The sequence below is a fragment of the Electrona antarctica genome (assembly GCF_951216825.1).
Source record: "Electrona antarctica genome assembly, chromosome: 22".
NCBI classification, from domain to species: domain Eukaryota; kingdom Metazoa; phylum Chordata; class Actinopteri; order Myctophiformes; family Myctophidae; genus Electrona; species Electrona antarctica.
The window spans coordinates 28,366,522-28,390,554 of record NC_136805.1 but is presented as its reverse complement, the minus strand read 5'-3'; the positions used below and the strand labels follow the sequence as shown (position 1 = coordinate 28,390,554).

General features: G+C 44.2%; 2 protein-coding genes and 1 long non-coding RNA gene across 3 annotated transcripts in view; all 3 read left to right on the top strand.

The window, feature by feature from the left end:
• LOC306915071 (IgGFc-binding protein-like) overlaps window positions 1–24,033 on the top strand; it is a gene marked incomplete at its 5' end in the record, with an annotated part of 95,271 nt that overhangs the window by 6,095 nt on the left and 65,143 nt on the right. Inside the window, 10 exons of the mRNA XM_079492316.1 lie at window positions 611–807; window positions 1,244–1,405; window positions 5,828–6,111; window positions 6,415–6,686; window positions 6,820–6,939; window positions 7,358–7,542; window positions 8,002–8,162; window positions 8,423–8,674; window positions 8,915–9,043; window positions 14,502–14,587. Of these exons, the coding sequence (XP_079348442.1) occupies window positions 611–807; window positions 1,244–1,405; window positions 5,828–6,111; window positions 6,415–6,686; window positions 6,820–6,939; window positions 7,358–7,542; window positions 8,002–8,162; window positions 8,423–8,674; window positions 8,915–9,043; window positions 14,502–14,587 (1,848 nt within the window). The remainder of the gene's footprint in view (window positions 1–610; window positions 808–1,243; window positions 1,406–5,827; window positions 6,112–6,414; window positions 6,687–6,819; window positions 6,940–7,357; window positions 7,543–8,001; window positions 8,163–8,422; window positions 8,675–8,914; window positions 9,044–14,501; window positions 14,588–24,033) is intronic.
• On the top strand, window positions 15,905–16,537 carry LOC306915357. The gene is made up of 3 exons (XR_013788802.1): window positions 15,905–16,015; window positions 16,126–16,231; window positions 16,407–16,537. It is a non-coding gene; the product is annotated as an uncharacterized lncRNA (long non-coding RNA).
• Window positions 21,012–22,574, top strand: LOC306915356 (pancreatic secretory granule membrane major glycoprotein GP2-like). The gene is made up of 4 exons (XM_079492672.1): window positions 21,012–21,123; window positions 21,325–21,576; window positions 22,161–22,320; window positions 22,431–22,574. Exons 2-4 carry the CDS (start codon window positions 21,353–21,355, stop codon window positions 22,557–22,559), a joined length of 513 nt encoding a protein of 170 aa, XP_079348798.1. The 5' UTR covers window positions 21,012–21,123; window positions 21,325–21,352; the 3' UTR covers window positions 22,560–22,574.

The following is a 24,033-nucleotide window of genomic DNA, read 5'->3' as shown; positions in this document are numbered from 1 at the left end:
CATAAAGCATTACACTTGTTTACAATAGGGCCCACCATTTTCAATTCATCAAAAAGTGTTGTTGGAGAGCGACCATTGTGTGTCTCGTTGTGAATCCTCAAAGCAACTGGCATGAAGGAGCTGCCAAACCTGGGGAAGTGAATCTGTTATTTCCTCACTTGCTCAGGTGCCCCACTATATCTAGGTGGAGGGGGTGGGACCGTGGGAGGGATTCTCTATGATGGTATCCAGTTTATGCACCATGGCTAACTCCTCCACCCCCTCCAGTGAGGTCCCCACGACAGAGCCTGCCTTCCTCACCAGCCTGTTTAGGAAGGCAGGCTACTGTATATCAGTATATTAGTACAAATCCAGTCAGACCAGGCTTATTAAGATATCATCAGACGGATGAATAAACAAGCCTCCTTTACTGGAAGTACTTTATCAGCCAAGACTACTTTATAGTATATCAGTACTGTAGTCAGACAATGTTTATTTGAGATACCATCAAAGAGAACAATAAACAAGCTTTCGTTACTGGTACTTTAAAAGCCAAGCCTACTTCACAGGAAGTATGAAACGTGCCTACGCTACTGTATAAACTAAGCCTTCCTTACTTTCTCCCTTGCAGGGCTTGATTGTCCAGCAAACAGCCATTATGAGCTTTGTGGCACAGACTGCGGGCAAACATGTGCCAGCAGCATCGATGCTAGCTGCGAGCAAGTGTGTGCCGAAGGCTGTTTCTGTGATGAGGGTTATCTCAGGAGTGGAGGCCAGTGTGTCCCTGTGGAACAATGTGGCTGCCAGTACGATGGATTCTACATTGGGGTAAGTTGCTTTCCAGTCAGTTTGAGGCGTGGTGGAACTCCCTTCTGCTTAAGTAAACTAATACATTCCATTCTAGCCTAGGTCTCAATCAAAAATCCCTCAATGCAATCCCTCAAATATAATATTAATATTATGTTCCAACTTTAACTCACCAGTTCTATTTTGTGCAAGAAAAATACGTTGAAATATAGATTGTCTAAAGTTTGTAAGTGAATAATGAGCATAAAAGTCAGCATTAATTTGTAGGCCTACTGTACAGCCTGAGCCTACACCCTACAGTACAGGTGCAGAGTGGAAAAACATTAACATGTCTGACAGCATGACAACTTAAGAACCACTGACAATATGAAACAGAAGTAAAGTAAACTTAAACCACCATTTGTGTAACATGATTTCTGAATGCAGTGTGCTTCTCTCTTTCCCTTACGCGTTACAGGCTGGGGAGACTTTCTGGACACCCGGTTGCTCCCAGCGATGTGAATGCTTTGCCCCGAATGATCTGCGTTGCTCTGCTGTATCCTGTACCCCCACGCAAGAGTGCACTATCAAAAACGGCCAACTGGGCTGCTTTGTTCCTAGCCTTCCTACAACCACAGTTCCTAGCCTTCCTACAACCACAGTTCCTAGACTTCCTCCAAACACAGTTCCTAGCCGTCCTACAACCACAGTTCCTAGCCTTCCTACAACCACAGTTCCTAGCCTTCCTCTTCCTCCAACCACAGTTCCTAGCCGTCCTACAACCACAGTTCCTAGCCTTCCTCCAACCACAGTTCCTAGACTTCCTCCAAACACAGTTCCTAGACTTCCTCCAACCACAGTTCCTAGCCGTCCTACAACCACAGTTCCTAGCCTTCCTCCAACCACAGTTCCTAGACTTCCTCCAACCACAGTTCCTAGCCTTCCTCCAACCACAGTTCCTAGCCTTCCTACAACCACAGTTCCTAGCCTTCCTCCAACCACAGTTCCTAGCCGTCCTCCAACCACAGTTCCTAGCCTTCCTACAACCACAGTTCCTAGCCTTCCTCCAACCACAGTTCCTAGCCGTCCTCCAACCACAGTTCCTAGCCGTCCTCCAACCACAGTTCCTAGCCTTCCTACAACCACAGTTCCTAGCCTTCCTCCAACCACAGTTCCTAGCCTTCCTCCAACCACAGTTCCTAGCCGTCCTCCAACCACAGTTCCTAGCCTTCCTCCAACCACAGTTCCTAGACTTCCTCCAACCACAGTTCCTAGCCTTCCTCCAACCACAGTTCCTAGCCTTCCTACAACCACAGTACCTAGCCTTCCTACAAACACAGTATCTAGCCTTCCTACAACCACAGTACCTAGCCTTCCTACAACCACAGTTCCTAGCCTTCCTACAACCACAGTTCCTAGCCTTCCTCCAACCACAGTTCCTAGCCTTCCTCCAACCACAGTTCCTAACCTTCCTAGAACCACAGTTCCTAGCCTTCCTACAACAACAGTTCCTAACCTTCCTAGAACCACAGTTCCTAGCCTTCCTACAACCACAGTTCCTAAACTTCCTCCAACCACAGTTCCTAGACTTCCTCCAACCACAGTTCCTAGCCTTCCTCCAACCACAGTTCCTAGCCTTCCTCCAACCACAGTTCCTATACTTCCTACAACCACAGTTCCTAGCCGTCCTACAACCACAGTTCCTAGCCTTCCTACAACCACAGTTCCTAGCCTTCCTACAACGACAGTTCCTAGCCTTCCTACAACCACAGTTCCTAGACTTCCTACAACCACAGTTCCTAGACTTCCTACAACCACAGTTCCTAGACTTCCTCCAACCACAGTTCCTAGCCGTCCTACAACCACAGTTCCTAGACTTCCTACAACCACAGTTCCTAGACTTCCTACAACCACAGTTCCTAGCCTTCCTCCAACCACAGTTCCTAGCCGTCCTACAACCACAGTTCCTAGCCTTCCTCCAACCACAGTTCCTAGCCTTCCTCCAACCACAGTTCCTAGCCGTCCTACAACCACAGTTCCTAGCCTTCCTCCAACCACAGTTCCTAGCCGTCCTACAACCACAGTTCCTAGCCTTCCTCCAACCACAGTTCCTAGCCTTCCTCCAACCACAGTTCCTAGCCTTCCTCCAACCACAGTTCCTAGCCGTCCTACAACCACAGTTCCTAGCCTTCCTACAACCACAGTTCCTAGCCTTCCTCCAACCACAGTTCCTAGCCTTCCTACAACCACAGTTCCTAGCCTTCCTACAACCACAGTTCCTAGCCTTCCTACAACCACAGTTCCTAGCCGTCCTACAACCACAGTTCCTAGCTGTCCTACAACCACAGTTCCTAGCCTTCCTACAACCACAGTTCCTAGCCTTCCTACAACCACAGTTCCTTTCCGTCCTACAACCACAGTTCCTAGCCTTCCTCCAACCACAGTTCCTAGCCGTCCTACAACCACAGTTCCTAGCCTTCCTACAACCACAGTTCCTAGCCGTCCTACAACCACAGTTCCTAGCCTTCCTACAACCACAGTTCCTAGCCGTCCTACAACCACAGTTCCTAGCCTTCCTACAACCACAGTTCCTAGCCTTCCTCCAACCACAGTTCCTAGCCTTCCTCCAACCACAGTTCCTAGACTTCCTGCAGCTACAACATCTGCACCACCAGAAGAGCCAAAGGTTCTGTTGGAATTCAAAATAGACCAAACCTTCACAGCAGAACTTTCAAACAAATCCTCGGCTGCATTCAAGACCTTATCGAACCAAGTAGCTTCAGCGGTAAGTTCATTATCATGCTTCATGTTCATTACAGCAATACTGTGGGGGGGGGGGGGGGGGAGGAGAGAGAGACGTGATGCAATGCCAAATATCTTAAACACTACATTAAGGGGAATCCCCCGTGGCCAGGGGATATATTAGGGTTTTGTTCTTCAGGCAAGGCCTCTAAGCTTCTCTGCTTATGCAACACCGTAAAAGTAGGCTGACCAAAGTTTCATCCGTAGTTATATGTGACTGTCCTCCGTGAAATTACATGTAGTAGCCTCAGAATTAAATGCTAAATTAAACAACAACATACAGGTATGAGTACTTAAAAAAATGCGTTCATTAATGAGAGCACTTTTTCACAATAGTAGTACAATTTTTGAATGACTCATTGTCAAAATATACAGTATAAACTTAGAAATCGAACTCACTGACTTACGTGGCATAAGCTGTCTGTCAATCTGTTCATCTGTCAATCTCCAATTTGTTTCAGTATAGTTGTGCCGTGCGTTGCATGCACGCACCCCCCTATGCATAACAAACGGTGCTGTCCATAGTTCTGAATTCCATATAGTCCATCTGTCACCTGCTTGTCACCAGGTGGCTGCGGGAACAATATTTGACAAACAATATTACCATAATCCAGGTTTATCTGTATCTACAGTCTGTACACAATTTGTAGCTGTAAGTTTAGGGAAGACAACCTTCTCTATCCTACTACAGTAAATTACTCACCACTAGCTTATCAAATAACATTCCCTGTGTGTTTATGGATTTGTTGAATGTATGAATGTACTCATAATATTGATGTCTGACAAAGGAATAATAATATAATAACATTTACAGAGAAACATACTGCATGGACATGTTTTGCTTTTCTTTGTTCAATTGTCCTGTTGAAAAAAACAACTTGAAATTATTGAAGATTCATAATATACATTTTTACCTTCCACTTTTAAAATCTCATGAACATCCTTATCTATTCATCAAATATAAATTGATTAATAATAACCCATGAAATGATATTGGTTCAATAATAGTGATTCTTTCACAGTTTCTCTGGAATTATTATAATTTTTTCCAATGACTTCCTTTTTACAGATTGACGTCGTCTTTAGTGCACAATTTGGTGATACTTTCAATCGGACTGTTGTAACACGTTTCAGGTATGCATTGATGGTCTTTATTTAATTACTCAGAAATGCTTTACTAATTTATAACGAACGTTGATGCAATGCAATAAATAATCCTAAAAAACACAACTTTCCTAAATCACTTTTATAGCTCAGGATCAGTGAAGGTAAATGCTGAATTAATATTCAACCAAGGGACTGCAGCACCAGATGCCACTTCTGTGGTTGATATGCTTGTGGAGGCTGCCTCCAGCTCTAACTTCACCCTTCCTGTGGATATATCCTCAGTTGGTAAGAGTTAATGATTCAACAAATAAAACCTCAGACTCTTCCTTGTACACGTTTGATTTAGATTTTTCTGTGCCTGCACGTACTGATTATGAAAGTTTTACATTTACAGCGGCCAGCACAGCAGCACCTTTAACAACAGTCACTACAACCACAGCTCCTAGCCTTCCTACAACCACAGTTCCTAGCCTTCCTACAACCACAGTTCCTAGCCTTCCTCCAACCACAGTTCCTAGCCTTCCTCCAACCACAGTTCCTAGCCTTCCTCCAACCACAGTTCCTAGCCGTCCTACAACCACAGTTCCTAGCCTTCCTACAACCAGACAGACAGCACCAACACGGAGACAGACACAGACCTGCACTGTGTGGGGGGACCCCCACTATGTCACCTTTGATGGTGCACTGGCTCATTTCCAGGGCACATGCTCTTACATCATCAGTGAGAGTGTGAATCGTATTGCCACTGAAACTGGGTTCAGAGTGGTCGCGACTAACAATCACCGTGGCAGCAATCGCGTTTCATTTGTGTCAGCAGTGGACATATACCTGTCAAATCAACAAGAGACAGCCCATGTCAGGATTGGAGCCAACAGGATAGTGAAGGTAAATGCATTGTTAAGGTGAACTAATCCAACCCATCTAATTCTGCTACAATCTAATGGGCAAAACTTCAACACAGCTGCAGATGAAATAATGGGCTTTGAATTTAGCTGTATTATTAATTGTAATTGTATTAGTTGCAGCTGTGTCAGTGCACCAAGGTCAACCTAGTATTTTAGATGATTTGTTTTTCCTCTGATGGCAGAAAAGTCACAACATTGGGGTGTTGTGAATTATATAATATTCATTCTCTTTCTCTCTTATATTCCAGGTTAACAACAGTGATGTGTCTCTCCCTGCCACTGTGGGCAGTCTAGCTCAGGTGGCAAGTGCTGGATCTTATGTAGTGGTCAATGCCAGCAATGTGATTGTCCAGTTTGATGGCCGGAGCACTCTGTTGGTCAGAGTGGGTCAAAACCACCGCAACAGAGTTGTTGGCATGTGTGGTAACTTCAATGGTGACCCTGCAGATGACAAGGCCTTGCCCGACGGCACAGTGGCACAGAATGACAATGATTTTGGTGATGGCTGGAAGTCTCCAACCAGCCGTACTGGGTGAGCCAATTAAATATTTCATATTTTTATGTTAATAATGCGTATTGCGTCATGAGGAAAACCTTGAAAAAAAAGATCCAGAATGTAATTAATTAGTATGTAATAAATAGTATGTAATAAATTGGTATGTAATTAATTAGCCATTAGGCTAATTTATACTTTGTCATACAAACTACATGCCGAAAATAATAGATTTTCAGCTGAGAACCGTCATGTATTGTGTTACTGTCGCATGAGCGATGTGGCCATACAGAAAGAATATGACTTAAGAGCCTGAACCTCCCCATGTCCTGTCCTTGATAGATGTGGGGCCACAGATGACAGACCTAGAGAGGAGAACTGTCGCTTCAGAGAGGAGTACTCACACCTGTGTAGCATCATCACCAACACTACTGGCCCGTTCAGCACCTGCCACCTGCACTCTGACCCTCAGCCATTCTTCACTTCCTGTGTCTATGACCTCTGCCTCTACTCGCCGGCCAATGGCATGCTGTGTTCTGCTGTCTCGTCCTATGAGACAACCTGCACAGTCTTGGGGTTGGAAATCCCTCAGTGGCGTGCTAATTTGCAGTGTGGTACGTACAGTAGACACTGTATTGATGATTAGCCAAGATAACACGAAGACAAGGCGAATGTTTGAAAAGACACATGTGTAGCCAGCCACTTGTCATAGTTGTGTTAAATTGTGAAGTTATTTTATGACCCCAGCGGAGACAGACCCCTGTGAGGAACTGGACTGTGTCGAGCATGAGTGGTGTGGGGAGCAGGATGGCATCTACGGCTGCTTCTGTGATGAGAACCACCATCGCCGCAACAACGAGAGCTATGGTAAAGTACAGGTCACACTGAACCACTATGATGAAACTGGTCCGTCTTTCAATAGCCTAATAGTTTAACAGTTCTTTTTTTTTAAAATGTTTTTCGCCTTTATTTTATATTTCTTATGGAGGGATAGACAGTAGGCTGACAGGAAATGGGGAGAGAGATGGGGCATACATGATACATGCAGTAAAGGCCGTCTGGATCGGGAGTCGAACCCGCGGCACACTGCCAGACTGGATTACCAGCTAAGGTGCCTGGACCGCTGAGCCACGGGCCACGGCCAGGTTAACAGTTAATTACATGAAGGCAGTTGCTTTGACAGTGGAATGGTTGGCGTCCGAATTGTTAGAGTCCTCATCATAGTTATCCTTATTGGTGTATTGCATTATAACATATACTGAATATTCTTATCTCTCTTCCATAGATTCATTTGTCTCCTGTGCCAGTAGTGCAGGCAACATGTCCCTGTCCCGCTGCCAGTTGTTTGAAGCTGGCTTCTATCCCAAGGATCTCCACCTCAAGGACTCATCCTGCAAAGGGACTGTCCAGGATGGAAGGCTGGTGTTCCACTTTGATAACAATGCCGAGCAGTGTGGGACAGTTCTCTCGGTAAAAATGTCCAAAGCCTAGAATGATTTTGTTACAGAACTGCTACAAATATCAACATAGTAGATACCTGTATACAGAAACAATATTCTTTATAAAGCTGGACGTATATACAGTCCTATATACAGTGTAATAGGATTCCAGTTGTATAAAGAATATTGTTTATTTTTAATAGTTAGTACATGGACTTTATTTCAAGTCTTTATGGAATTGTGTTTTTTCAGCCAAACATAATGGATGTTCTGTATACTATTCTGTATACTATAAAGCATCTATTGAACACATTAAATTAACCTAAGAATAAATAACTCCAGTCGCTAAACAACTGCAATTGCTAATTCATGCTTTGTCGGATGACCCTTTTGACAAGTATAGCCAGATACAGTAAGTGTCGGCCGGACACTTTTAAGTATAAATTTAGCATTTACATCCCTAATACTATTTTGTAATCCCACCTGACAGAGCAATGGGACCTACTTCAAGTACGACAATGTCATCCAGGGTGAGTTTGACGCCACTGATGCCATCATCAGTCGCCAGAGGACCGTCCAGATGCCTTTCAGCTGCGAGTACCCTCTGACACAGTCTCTGTCTATGGATGTCGGCATTAACCCCATTGAGAGGTGAGAGCCTCACATGCCATTGCCCCTTCCAATAACTCATTCCACTTGACTACAACCCCCTTATTTCCCATAAATCCTGCTATTAGAAGGTGGCAAGCTATTGTAGTGGTTATCCTATCCTGTATAGACAAGGTCACACAATTACTACTTTCCCTTTTTGTATATTATATTGTTTGAGTCTTAAATAGAAATGGTAATAGCAAATAATTCAATCTTATGTTTCACGTTATGTCACGCCTCCTTGTTTGTTTTTTCTATAGCATTGTGACCAAGAGACTTCCATCGGGGTTGGGCCGTTATCAAATGAGAATGGTCCCATTCTTGGACGCCGGCTACCGCATCCCCTACACTGGTGAAAGTAACATGGACGTGGAATTAGACCAGAGGATGTACATCGAGGTGCGATCGGAGGGTATTGACAAACAACAGATCGCCACTGTTCTGGACTCCTGCTGGGCCACGCCTGTCAACAACGCCAACTATGCTGTCCGTTGGGATCTCCTTGTTAGCGAGTAAGAGAGATATTTTGTGATTTGAAGTGATGAGTATTAACACTGGAAACTGATCCCTGCATCTATACATAACAGTAATTATTCAGTGTTAGCTTCACTCTTGAGACTATTTATACATACTGTATCCATTGGCATTTTTTTTAGCACATATAAATACCCCCCAAAACTCCCTTACCTTTCAATCCTATTGCTTACACAATAGATTGCTTAATAATCACAATGGTCTTCCCTGTGGTCCAGGTGTCCTAATGAAGAGGACACTACAGTAGAACTGGACATGAATGGTGTCTCCGACGTGGCACATTTCTCCTTCAGGATGTTCACCTTCAACAACTTCTCCACCATCTACCTGCACTGCCAGACCCACTTGTGTGTGCTTGGCAGAAACGACTGCACTGCTGTATGTATTTCTGTGTGTGTGTGTGTGTGTGTGTGTGTGTGTGTGTGTGTGTGTGTGTGTGTGTGTGTGTGTGTGTGTGTGTGTGTGTGTGTGTGCGTGAAATTAACATTGGCTTCAAATAACCATCAACAATTTAGGATTAAAGGGAATTATGATATAATGTAATGCAATATGTTTCCCCCAAACTCATGACTGCTTCTCTGGCCAGACTCTTGGCTAAACTAAATAAAATGATTATGTTTAGGGGAAAACTAAAGGGTCCTTAATATTGCCCTTGCCCTATTTGTATCCGCAGAACCCACTCGCTATTCTGTTATTTTAGTCAAGTGGCTCATTTGTATGACAAAGTATACAGTAAATTGGGGGGAAAAAGTGTCTTTGTGCAAGTGTTCTTGCTTAATGTAAATCGCTCTGGATTAATAGCGTCTGCTAAATGCCTAAATTGTAAATTGTATCAGCTGTGTCTCAAATATAAATGTCACTTTCCTGCAGCATTGCTACCCTGGCTACCAAAAAAGAAAACGCAGGGACGTGTCCTATGACACTGCAGGCATCTCCGTTGGACCATTAACCTGGACAATACAGAGTGGAGGTACAGTTATCTTATTTTTATGGCGCATTTGGATGGTGGTTGGGGCACACACATACACACACACACACGCACACACATATTATATATATATATATATATATGCTGCCATACAGCACTATAAATTAATATTACTATTGAATATACATTCCATATACTGTATCTGATTTGATAATATTTAGTTTTTTCCGTTTCCAGTTGCACGGCCGGTTAGGTCTGTGATAAAGGTTTCCGACCCTCGTCTCCAAGGCTCCCACTCCACAAGTCTCCACAAGTTGTCATCCCTGCTGATCCTGCTGGTCACTTTACTGACTGTTGCAACCCTGTCTTAAGAAGAGAACCCAGGCTGGCCTAGTGGTCCGGGTACCTAGGCTGGTAATCCCTGCTACGACCTTTGCTGCATGTCTTCCCCCCATCTCTCTCCCTCTTTCCTGTCAACCTACTGTACATCTATCAATAAAGGCAAAAAAGCCCAAAAAATATCTTTAAAAAAAGAAGACAACACAAACGCACGCATGCACGCAAACACAAGGTCCTCATATCAGTCCATCTGAGAATATATAAATGATTTCATATTTTGTCATAGACATTCAACTTTCCATTCATTTTTTAATCCAAATAATCTAGAGGTATGTAACTAGACATTTCTGCCTTCCACTGGGTCAGTGTTGTACGCTTAATATGAAGGACAAATATAATAAAATGAAGTACAGATATGATATTTTTAAATCATTCCATTACGGTAATTTTCAAACTTTCCTTCGTGGAGCATGCCGTTTTATTTACATTTTTATTTTGAGAGTAAATGTGAAATGAAATTGTTTGATGATGATGATGATGAAGAAAAGTTGTGATTATTCTCTAATTACAGCATGCAAGTAGCTATGACTATACATGTACTTGCTTCATGAAGGAAAAGCAACAGTAGGGGGCAGCACAAGTTAAACCACAGAAGACAGCATTGCTCCTACTGGTTATGCCTTCATACTATGATGATGATAATGATGTATCTGCTCAATGCATTTTAAGTGATTATTTTTACTTAGCAAATGTCTAAATGTTTATCAATAATCATAATGTAAAAGACACACCTTAATTTTGGGGGATTTTGTTTTTCTTCTGAACACAAGTGAATTCTAAATTGCCTTTTAACCACAAGTACCCTAGCATGTCATAGCCAATGAAAATATGTTTGCTTTAGCTTGCCACCATTGGTGTGTGAATGTGGGAAGTGAGGACGCTGGCGTCGACTGTTCGCCGCTTCACCTCCCAATGTATGAATGAATGAACCATTGTAAAGCGCTTTGAGCACTTGGAAAAGCGCTATAAAAATGCAATTCATTATTATACAGGGCACTCTACCAGTGTGCCGTCTAAGTGCCCTGACAGGCACCTTCATGTCAAATGAGAGGTTTTGTACATCGGAGGGTTACACTGTAACCCAGGTTCTCCACAAATTATTCAATTTGTACGGGAACTGACCCCACGGGGCAGTGTCCGTGGATATCTCTTTAAGACACATCATCTACGGTGGCCCTGCCCAGATGCCAATCAGCGGGCTATTTAAGCCCCGTCTGGGCATGGCCACTTCGATTAACTCTTGATTGACACGAATTTCGGAGCGGCTCTTTCGTGGAGAGCCAGTCTCTCCACTCAGAGAACCTGGGTTACAGTTCTCTATCGTGTTCGAGACTGGCTCTCCACTACAAATTATTCAATTTGTACGGGAACGCTCTAAGACACACCGCGATGAAATAAGCAGACCCGGCTGCCCCTGCGGCAGCTCGAGGCAGTTTAACCTCGAATTCCCTTAGAGCCTATACGTGGTGAGCGCCATGAGTCTGACCGTGGCTATCCTTGCCACAGGCGCTTGCCAACATGCTCTAAAACTCCACTATTCGTACCAAGTAAGTAATACTCGTGGCCTAGGCGCAAGACGCAACCTAGGCTCAGCTGGCCCAGCCAGACGCTGCGGCCAGTCAACAAAACTCGTGGCCTAGGCGCAAGATGCCACCTAGGCTCAGCTGGCCCAGCACGATGCTAGGCCATTGACCACCGGGGCCAGCCCGTCAGATGCCCGGCCGACCTGACCGGTCAAGGTGCCGGTGACCCTACCGCTGAGTAGCACGCAGGAGCGACTCCCACAGGGGGAGCGGATGCCACCACGTTCCATCGGTAGGACAGGGTAAATGTAGACAGAGTCGACCATGTCACTGCTGTGTAGATCTCTGCCAGAGATGCACCCTTCTACAGCAACCAGGGGGCTGTCATCCCATGGGCAGAGTGTGCCCGCCTTCCAGGCGACACTGGCACTCCTGCCTGCTTGTATTCCTGTTGGATCACCCCTGTGATCCGGTGGGACAGTCCAGCCTTCGACCGTGGTGTACCCGAGCACCCCTGCTAAAACACACAAAGCGCTGGTCTGTCACTTTGTGGGCCTACGTGTGACCCTGACGGACGACTCCAACGCTCTAGCGGGGCAGAGTGGGTGACCAGCTATGTCTGCACACTTCATCCGTCTGCATGTGAAGAGAGGACAGAGCTCAATCACCTGATTGAGATGTGAACTACTCCATCACCCGGCCGAGCTTGTTATGGGTTGACAGAGCTCGCAACTCCCACATTTCTCCTTGCAGACGTGACAGCCAACAAACTGCTGTCTTGAGTGACATTATGTCAGGCTCACTGACTAAATGATTTTGAAGGGGGCTCATCATAGAGCCTCCAGGGCTAACAGCCTGGCCCCCAAATGGGACTGGTGGGGCCCTAACCTGAGCTCCTCTGAGCCCCAGGGTGCCCTTTGGGAAATGTAACCAGGTTACTGCAGTCTGCAGGGACATGCCCTCCTGCTTAAGTCCGCCCGTCGGACAGTAGGCCAACAGACTGTTGAAGCCATGTCCTGCTGCGGAGCCCCGCACAATTAGTGAGGATGGTGCTGGCTGCCACATGGATACCACATTGGTATAACCTGCTAAATGCGGACGGCATCGACACAGAGTCCGTCCCACAGATCTCAGATAGAGGGACATCTCGTCATCAGTGCATGGGCCACAAGACCCTGCACAGATTGTGCCCACATCCCTGTTGGGGCTGGCCTGCCTGCCCACCTATATGCCTGCTAGATTGTTTCACAACCCAATGAGGGAGCCCAGTCTTGGAGACCATCTGCCTAAGACAGTTTGGCCCATTAGAGGCCCTGACAGGGCCCAACAGTGACTGCAATCCTGCTTCACCACCCTGCTTAGGAGGGTGGGAAGGGTGCAACTCAACAGGCTGACTGGCTCGTACTCTGATCAGGCTGTATGGTAGAATGCAGGGATTGGTGCCAGCACCACCTAAACATTGCCATGTAGGAAGCGGCAGCATCCTTCATGCACTGATAGGGACATGCTTGTGGCTGACACTGCTAACAACAAGAATGCTGTCCTGCGAGAAACCACCCAAGTGTCCACGCTTAACTGGCTCATGCCGCAAGGCAGACAGTACCACCTCCCGTGGGGGGACTGCCGACCTAATGTGCGAGGGATTAACGGTGCGAGCACCCTTCAGTAACTGGGTGATCTTCGTGTTGCCCTTGTGTGGGACAGCGGTCCGCCGTGTCCCCAGGTCACCAGCGTAGCCCATTACCCCTGGATAAGGAGGGAGCTCACTCCGTGGCTCTGATAACCGGTTTCCACCACACACAATTACACCCAGGCGCTTAAACGGCCATGCCGTAATAAGCCTTATGGTGGTTCTGCTCACCCCTGACAGTCTCGTCACACTCTGCTGTGTGAACAGACGGAACTATACACGTTTACATACATGTAAACTGACACTGTGCCTGACCGTAAATGACAGATAATGCACTGGTCACATGTTCCGGGGAGCCGGGGGAACAAAGTGCACCGTGGTTGCCCTCAGCCCTAAGGGGCGGAGGCCCAAGCTGGCTCACTGTAATCGGGGTGAGCCCTGAAGGTGGCCCGTCACTGGAGCGAGGGACAGAGTCCCAGCTTTTCCCTCCAACACATGCCGAGAAACCTTGCGGACTGTGAGAACTGACTCCTGCAAGCCCTCCAGTTGGGGCACCGGCCTAGGTGCCCAACGTGCTGCCGAAGCCACATTGTTGTGGCACTTCACCTCTTGAGCAAACGCACAACAGCCGGTCAACCAAGTTTGGATGTGAAGGCTCTCCCGATGCCAGGGTCCCAGGACTGCGTCAACGCAGGGGGCTAGGTATATGCTGAATGGGAGGACACAGAACTCAGGTTCTGTCGTGAGATAGCGTCAGTGCGTCGGATCTCGGGGTCTGAGAATAAGCATCCCCCATTCGAGCATGGCAGGCCAGTTGCCTCGGAGGCCGGCCTGTCAAACCCTAGCCCTTCCTTGACCGGGGAGTGTTGTATGTAGCATACAACCCACCTAAGACATGGTGGAACCTACCCAGGGGTCCACCTGAATTGACAGCCACTGTCTCGAGAGACAGCAGGCAGGGGCTGGGTTCCCTGAACTGTCAGGACTGAGGAGTGGGCTCAGCGCGCTGAGCACATCTAGCCATACCCCGCCGGTTGGCCTCCAACCGGAGCTGCCAAACCTAACTGGGGTTGCGCAGCTTGAGGAGCTGTCGAGGCCAGTTGCCTGCCACTGCCTGGGGAGCCCGAAGCCAGTTGCTGTAGCTCCTCCATAAGGTCAGGGCCCTTATGGTCACCGAAGCGCCATGTGTAAGCAGGTGCTGGCGGCATTGAAAAAATAGCCCTGTGTTGGCTAGCTGCGCCTAGACAGCCATGAGTTTGTGACTTCTCTGGATGAGAAGAGCTTTCTCTGTGGTTTCAAACCGGTAACCGGATTCTACCACGCAGAGTCACACCTAGGTGCGTAAACGGGCCCCCGGACCGCGGCGGCAGCGAACAGCGACAGCAGATGGCCTCAGAGATCCGCCGACTGGGTCAGCTCCTCTGGGTTCTACCCCGCCGACCGCCGCAGCGGTATACAGCCGCGATGATTAACCACGGAGTTTCTTCCGACGGGGTCAGTTTCACTCCGGGTCTCACAACGCTATGCAGCCAGGGTGCCCAAGGCTCCACCAACGGGGTCGGTTTCACGCTTGGGACCCTTTGGCTACGCCGAGCGCCGTCACAAGGTTTCCCCCAACGAGGTCAGGTTTCACCAGGGAGCGAACGCACGGACAAGACTGAGGCTTCCTCCGCCAGCGGGTTCGGCACTCAGCTTGTTTGCTTTTGTTATTATTTTGTGGAGCTACGCGGCGCCCTGAGAGGAGTCGTCGAGACGACCGGCTCTCTTCTTACCTCCGGTAAGCGGACTGTGTGCCACGCAACCTTATAGATTGTTGACTGGGTATACCCTCACCCCTGACCCCGTTTTTCTGATCTACAATCACAATCTCAGCTATTTTCGTGTAATGTTTACGCACCCGATGTACATCCTCTGCTACCGTTCCCCCTACACGGGTGAAAGTAACATGGAAATGGAAATAAACCAGAGGATGTACATCGAGGTGCGATCGGAGGGAGTGGACAGGCAACAGATCGCCACTGTTCTGGACTCCTGCTGGGCCACAACAACGCCAATTATCCTGTCCACTGGGATCTCCTTGTTAGAGAGTAAGCAATTTCAAAATTTCAGTTAAATTTTACTATGGTGCCAAATCATAACAAGTTGTATAGTTACATAATATTGTAGAGCAGAAGCCCAACATTTCCCCCGCTGAGCAAGCATTTAGCGAAAGTGGAAGGGAGAAACTGGGACCACTGGTAGGCCGTTAGGGTATTGCAAGGGGATGTTGAGGGTGAGGATGTTGGTCCACCCTCAGCCCTCCTCTTCCGGTGGGGCACTTATGTTTTCACTCCACTAATCCCCAATGTATACAGGTGTTCTGAATGACCCTGCCGATAGGCCACAGATACGGTAGCGTATAGCTCGGAATCTGTTCTTGAGAGATTAGCTACTGTGTGATTTAAGTGATGAGTATTAACACTGGTAATGGAGCCCTTGCATCTGCACAGTAAAATAATCTGTGTCATTATTATTGAAAATAATAATTATATATACATTTTCAATATAATATAGACAGCAATTTGTAGCCAATAAACATCCTCAAACACTTGTCTTCTCTCTTTTAGCCGCACTAGTATTTCACTCCTCTAGCTGCTACATTGTTTTGTAATAATTGCAACATCCTTCCCTGTGGTCCAGGTGTCCTAATGAAAGGGACACTACAGTAGAACTGGACATGAATGGTGTCTCCGACGTGGCACGTTTCTCCTTCAGGATGTTCACCTTCAACAACTTCTCCACCATCTACTTGCACTGCCAGATCCACTTGTGTCTGATACACCAGCAGGACTGCACTGCTGTATGTATCCATGTTTGTGTGTGCGTGTGCATGACACAGTTAAATTAGTAGGCTACAGTGTCTTTGAGCTTCGGCTAAATGTCTCAAATATGAATGTTACTTTCCTGCAGCATTGCTACCCTGGCTACCACATAAGAAACCGCAGGGAGGTGTCCTATGACACTGCAGGTGTCTCACTGGGACTGGGACCATTAACCTGGAACGTGCCGAGTGGAGGTACAGTTATCTTATCTTCATGACGGTTCTCATATGACATACAGTATACAGCAGTGTTGGAGTAAATGTTTTACTTTTCAATGTAAATTCACCCCAGAACCTACCATGTACAGCACCGTAAATGTCTATATCCCATATCTATTATTTATCTTAGTGACTTTTTTTCCTTTTCCAGGTGAACGGCTGGTGAGGTCTGTGTTAAGGAGTGGCACTCCCAGTCACTTTGCATCTCTGCTGATCCTGGTAATCACTTCACTGACTGTTGCAACCCTGGCTTAAGAAGAGTGCACCAACGCAGGCATGCATGCACGCACCACGCACATACGCACGCACCATGCACGACACGCACCATGCACGGCACACACACACACACACACACACACACACACACACACACACACACACACACACACACACGGTTACAGATTATGACAAACGATATGCTTAATATATTCAGTAGATATCTAAGTGGGCAGACATTATTTTTAAATTATTAAATTATCTTTCGGTTATTTTCAAACATTACTTGTCGGAGCTTGTATTTTTTATTTTGTTTTAATAGGATGTAAATATTACGTTTAATTGTGATGATGGTGAGGATTGTTATGATGATTATGAAGATGATGAAGTAAAATGTGTGATAATTCTGTAATTGTTACACAATGCTAGCAGTTAAAGTATGATTGAGTACCTGTTTATAAAGGGAAAGCAACAGTAGGGGCAGCACAAGAAAAACCACAGAAGACATCATTGCTGATTGTGGTTAAGCCTTCATACTATGATGATGATATAATTGGGGCATTTAATATGATTATAATTTGTCTTACTAAGGATTTATTTTGTTTATCAATATATATATATATAATATTAAATAATATTAAACTCTTAGCTTCTGATTTTTCTTTCGAATGACAAATTAATTATTCAGTGTGAAAAATGTATTGCATCTGAAATGTTAGTTGATTCTTTTGACCACTTAACAGATGGAAATGACTAAGTATATGGAAATACTCAAAACACACACAAACGTTGTTTGTTATTTGTTTTCATAATAAACAGTGATATTTGTACCATTATCCTTAGTTGCATTTGAACCTCAACCACTTAATCTATTTATTTTCAGTGAAGGGGCATCATTCTATTTTTCACATAATGTTTTTTCATTCTGAATATTTTGAACTGGAAAGTTGGGTTTAGAATATTTGTGAGCCTTTACGGGAATTGAGTCACTTTGCATATCTGATCTGCTGATCCTGGTAGTCACTTCATTGAGTGTTGCAATAACTGGCTTAAGAAAAGCGCACGCACGCACACACGCACGCACGCACGCACGCACGCACGCACGCACGCACGCACGCACGCACACACACACACACACACAATCTTGCACAATCTAAGTTATAGCAGTTATAGTATGAGTACCTGTTTATGAAGGGAAAGCAACAGTAGGCAGCACAAGAAAAACCAGAAGACATAGTTGCTCATTGTGGTTAAGCCTTCATACTATGATTATGACATCCTCGGGCAATTAAATATGATTATAATTTGTCTTAAAGGATTTTTTTTTAAATGTTTATCAATATATCTATAAAATATGTAGGGTATTAAACTCTTATTTATATATAGTGTGAAAAATAAATTGCATCTTAAATGATAGTTCATCATTTACCCAGTAATTTGTTGATCACTTACGGTAACAGATGGAAATGAGTATATGGAAAAACTCAAAACACTTATTCAGGATGGAATATGAAAAATTGGAAATATCCGTCTTGATCACATGACTATAGCTACTGTGTACCGATTTGCATGTATATGGACACAATCAGTTTGATTTGCATGATGTATATGGAGTCCATATTATGGACACAATCAGTTTGATTTGGAATTATATGAAGAGACCCCTAGGACCCTGGGATGAGTCAGTGAGTGATCATTTTGAATATTTTGAACTGGAATTTTTTTTCAAGCCTTCACAGGAATTGAATATGAGCTTTTGGTTTCCGATCAGTCAGGCAAGGATTATTAAGATGCCGGCAAACACAAGATTACAGTGTCTCACATTACAGTCAGTACAATGCCTAAAAGGTAAGGTAAGGTCAATTTATTTAGAAAGTGCCTTTCAAAACAAATGTTACAAGGTGCTGTACAATAACATGAAATAAAACAAGAGCATCACATCATAGATCAACAATAAAATGACAAAACAATAGTAAAATGCATTAGAGTAGAGCAGTGAATAAAATACCTATGAATACACAGTACCAATGTAGACAATATTACGAACCAAAATGCTTACAAAACAAGTGGGTTTTTAGCAGATTTTTAAAGGCATCGACAGACTCTGCCCTTCTTAGGGAGAGTGTTTTATTTCATGTTATTGTACAGCACCTTGTAACATTTGTTTTGACTCCATCATGGCCCATAGCACTTACACTTACCCTACCCCCTTAGACAGCACTTCTTAGACTTATATAGCATTTGAAACAGACTTATAGCATGTCATGTAGACAGCACAATAAGTGCATTGTATGTAGTCATAGCACTTCATAGTATATATGTACAGCATAGTATAGCATATATGTATAGTTTATATGTATAGTGTCATTATATAGATATGTTCTAGTTATAGTTTATATGTATAGTGTCATTATATAGATATGTTCTAGTTACGTTCTTAGCTTACGCATGTTTCGCGATAAATGCATTTTACATATGTGATGTATTCCCATGCTTTTTGTTCTTGCTTAATGTAAGTCGCTCTGGATTAAGAGCGTCTGCTAAATGCCTAAATTGTAAATTGTAATTGTAGTGGTAGTTCGTTCCATAAGGAAGGGGCTACGAACGCAAACGCTCTATCACCTTTTGTTCTTAATTTTGTTTTAGGAACAATGAGAAGGTCTTTGCCTGAGGACCTAAGTGTTCTCACATTAACTTTAGCCAATGTAAGGCGGCAAGCACTGGAGTAATATGAGATCTTCTAAAAGTATCCATTTCAATCAGTGCAATACGAAAGAAAGTGACAGTGTTCTCAATGGGAGTACATACCATACCCTAAGAATGTCTTTAAACACCTTGAGCAACCATTGTGTGTCTCGTTGTGAATCCTCAAAGCAACTGGCACGAAGGAGCTGCCAACCCTGGGGAAGTGAATCTGTTTTAAGATGCCATCAGACCATATAGTTATAATATATCTAGAGTGTGGACTGCCCTACTGTATTGCCTACTGTATAAACTAAACCTTCCTTGCTTTCTTGCTTGCAGGGCTTGATTGTCCAGAAAACAGCAAGTGTGCTCTGAGGGCTGTTTCTGTGATGAGGGTTATCTCAGGAGTGGAGGTCAGTGTGTCCCTGTGGAACGATGTGGCTGCCAGTACGATGGATTCTACTTTGGGGTAAGCATTCCAGTCTGTCAGTTCTTTTCACTAGTATGTCCACTTAAAGCTCCACTTCATAACCTTTTGATAACGGGGCAGCAGCGGCTCAGGGGTAGATCGAGTGACCGGATAGGAACCGCAAGGTTCCCAGTTCAAACCCGGGCTCCCCCAGAGTTGGTGTCGAGCAAGACTTTGAACCCCTAAGTTGCATTTTTAACCCTAGAACACTAAACACCGTGATTTTCACCCGGACAATTATATTTTTGTAATTTTCATAATGCTGCTGATGTCTGAGGTGGGTGGGTCTTTCAGTACCTTCATGATGCTCAGTGACATCATAAAAGGTAGATTTGTTTCCCTGCCCACATCAATGTTATTTTTTACAGGCAGATGTTCGGTGAATTTTAGTGATAGTGTGATAGATAAAAAATCCCATACCCCCACAATGGACTTGTTTTTTTATTTTTTCACCATCTCCCAGGAATGGGTGGACCAAAGGAGAAGTTCCCAACTCCATTTCCTTTTTTAGGAATATTTTTAAAATAATATGCCGATTTTGCCCCCTATGAAATGTGAGCATATTATTCCAAATGTATTCCACCAGTCTTAAATACTAAAAATACGTTGAAATATAGATTGTATATAGGTTGTCTTGTCTATGTTACGAATAATTATAGATTGTCTATAGGTTGTCTGTAGTATAATGATCACATAACTAGTGCAGAAAAAGGATGTACTGTAGCTTACAGTACAGGTGCAGAGAGGAAAAACATTAACATGACATGGCAACATAAGAGCCACTGACAAGAAAACAATGATTATGAAACCGAACTAAAGCAAACTCAGGTAGTGTGTAACATGATTTCTGAGTGCAGTGTGCTTCTCTCTTTCCCTTACACCTTACAGACTGGGGAGACTTTTTGGACACCCGGTTGCTCCCAGCGATGTGAATGCTTTGCCCCGAATTATCTGCGTTGCTCTTCTGTATCCTGTCCCCCCATGCAACAGTGCACGATCGAAAACGGCCAACTAGGCTGCTTTGACGCATTCACCACCTGCACTGTGTGGGGGGACCCCCACTATGTCACCTTTGATGGTGCACTGGCTCATTTCCAGGGCACATGCTCTTACGTCATCACAGAGAGTGTGAATAGCACTGCCACTGAAACTGGGTTCAGAGTGGTCGCGACTAACAATCACCGTGGCAGCAATCATGTATCATTTGTGTCAGCAGTGGACATATACCTGTCGAATCAACAAGAGACAGCCCATGTCAGGATTGGAGCCAACAGGAGAGTGAAGGTAAATTCATTGTTAGAGTAAAACGCAACCCTATATGCCACTGAGCTTGGGACACAGCAACACAGCTGCTAGTTATTCTATTAACATACTCTACCAGATTGGTTAAAATAATGTTTAATTCATTCAGATGACTAATTCATAAATAACAGGATTGTGGCTTCAAATTTAATTGTGTCAGCTAACATCTCTGACTGTTGGGTTCAGCTTCATTGAGGTGTGAGCCACAGTTCCTGATATTTTTGTGTCTTGAATTGAGATGCTGATGCATTTTACCTGTTTATTTCTTTTTGTGCAAGCGCTGATAAGTGCTTAACTGTTGTGTTGTATCAAATTAGTTACTTGGTTATTTCAACATGTCTTACCTTATAACTTTGATGACCTTATATATAATGCATTAGTTGTTGTTTTTTTGTAGCATTGTGTCCAGGAGACTTCCATCAGGGATGGGCAGCTATCGTATGAGAATGATCCCATTCTTGGACGCCGGCTACCGTTCCCCCTACACGGGTGAAAGTAACATGGAAATGGAAATAAACCAGAGGATGTACATCGAGGTGCAATCGGAGGGAGTGGACAGGCAACAGATCGCCACTGTTCTGGACTCCTGCTGGGCCACACCTGTCAACAACGCCAATTATCCTGTCCACTGGGATCTCCTTGTTAGAGAGTAAGCAATTTCAAAATTTCAGTTAAATTTTACTATGGTGCCAAATCATAACAAGTTGTATAGTTACATAATATTGTAGAGCAGAAGCCCATTTCCCCCGCTGAGCAAGCATTTAGCGAAAGTGGAAGGGAGAAACTGGGACCACTGGTAGGCCGTTATTGCAAGGGGATGTTGAGGGTGAGGATGTTGGTCCACCCTCAGCCCTCCTCTTCCGGTGGGGCACTTATGTTTTCACTCCACTAATCCCCAATGTATACAGGTGTTCTGAATGACCCTGCCGATAGGCCACAGATACGGTAGCGTATAGCTCGGAATCTGTACTTGAGAGATTAGCTACTGTGTGATTTAAGTGATGAGTATTAACACTGGTAATGGAGCCCTTGCATCTGCACAGTAAAATAATCTGTGTCATTATTATTGAAAATAATAATTATATATACATTTTCAATATAATATAGACAGCAATTTGTAGCCAATAAGCATCCTCAAACACTTGTCTTCTCTCTTTTAGCCGCACTAGTATTTCACTCCTCTAGCTGCTACATTGTTTTGTAATAATTGCAACATCCTTCCCTGTGGTCCAGGTGTCCTAATGAAAGGGACACTACAGTAGAACTGGACATGAATGGTGTCTCCGACGTGGCACGTTTCTCCTTCAGGATGTTCACCTTCAACAACTTCTCCACCATCTACCTGCACTGCCAGATCCACTTGTGTCTGATACACCAGCAGGACTGCACTGCTGTATGTATCCATGTTTGTGTGTGCGTGTGCATGACACAGTTAAATTAGTAGGCTACAGTGTCTTTGAGCTTCGGCTAAATGTCTCAAATATGAATGTTACTTTCCTGCAGCATTGCTACCCTGGCTACCACATAAGAAACCGCAGGGAGGTGTCCTATGACACTGCAGGTGTCTCACTGGGACTGGGACCATTAACCTGGAACGTGCCGAGTGGAGGTACAGTTATCTTATCTTCATGACGGTTCTCATATGACATACAGTATACAGCAGTGTTGGAGTAAATGTTTTACTTTTCAATGTAAATTCACCCCAGAACCTACCATGTACAGCACCGTAAATGTTTATATCCCATATCTATTATTTATCTTAGTGATTTAGGCTAATAGTATTTGTTTTTTTTGGTGAGGTCTGTGTTAAGGAGTGGCACTCCCAGTCACTTTGCATCTCTGCTGATCCTGGTAATCACTTTACTGACTGTTGCAACCCTGGCTTAAGAAGAGTGCACCAACGCAGGCATGCATGCACGTACGCACGCACCATGCACGACACGCACCATGCACGACACACACACACACACACACACACACACACACACACACACACACACACACAGTTACAGATTATGACAAACAATATGCTTAATATATTCAGTAGATATCTAAGTGGGCAGACATTATTTTTAAATTATTCCATTATCTTTCGGTTATTTTCAAACATTACTTGTCGGAGCTTGCATTTTTTATTTTGTTTTAATAGGATGTAAATATTACGTTTAATTGTGATGATGGTGAGGATTGTTATGATGATTATGAAGATGATGAAGTAAAATGTGTGATAATTCTGTAATTGTTACACAATGCTAGCAGTTATAGTATGATTGAGTACCTGTTTATAAAGGGAAAGCAACAGTAGGGGCAGCACAAGAAAAAACACAGAAGACATCATTGCTGATTGTGGTTAAGCCTTCATACTATGATGATGATATAATTGGGGCATTTAATATGATTATAATTTGTCTTACTAAGGATTTATTTTGTTTATCAATATATATATATATATATATATAATATGTAGGGTATTAAACTCTTAGCTTCTGATTTTTCTTTTGAATGGCAAATGAATTATTCAGTGTGAAAAATGAATTGCATCTGAAATGTTAGTTGATCGTTTACCCAGTAATTATTTTGACCACTTAACAGATGGAAATGACTAAGTATATGGAAATACTCAAAACACACACAAACGTTGTTTGTTATTTGTTTTCATAATAAACAGTGATATTTGTACCATTATCCTTAGTTGCATTTGAACCTCAACCACTCCATCTATTTATTTTCAGTGAAGGGGCATCATTCTATTCTCATTATTTTCACATAATGTTTTTTCATTCTGAATATTTTTAACTGGAAAGTTGGGTTTAGAATATTTGTGAGCCTTTACGGGAATTGAGTCACTTTGCATCTTTGATCTGCTGATCCTGGTAGTCACTTCATTGAGTGTTGCAATAACTGGCTTAAGAAAAGCGCACGCACGCACGCACGCACTCACGCACGCACGCACGCACACACACACACACACACACACACACACACACAATCTTGCACAATCTTGCACAATCTAAGTTATAGCAGTTATAGTATGAGTACCTGTTTATGAAGGGAAAGCAACAGTAGGCAGCACAAGAAAAAACAGAAGACATAGTTGCTCATTGTG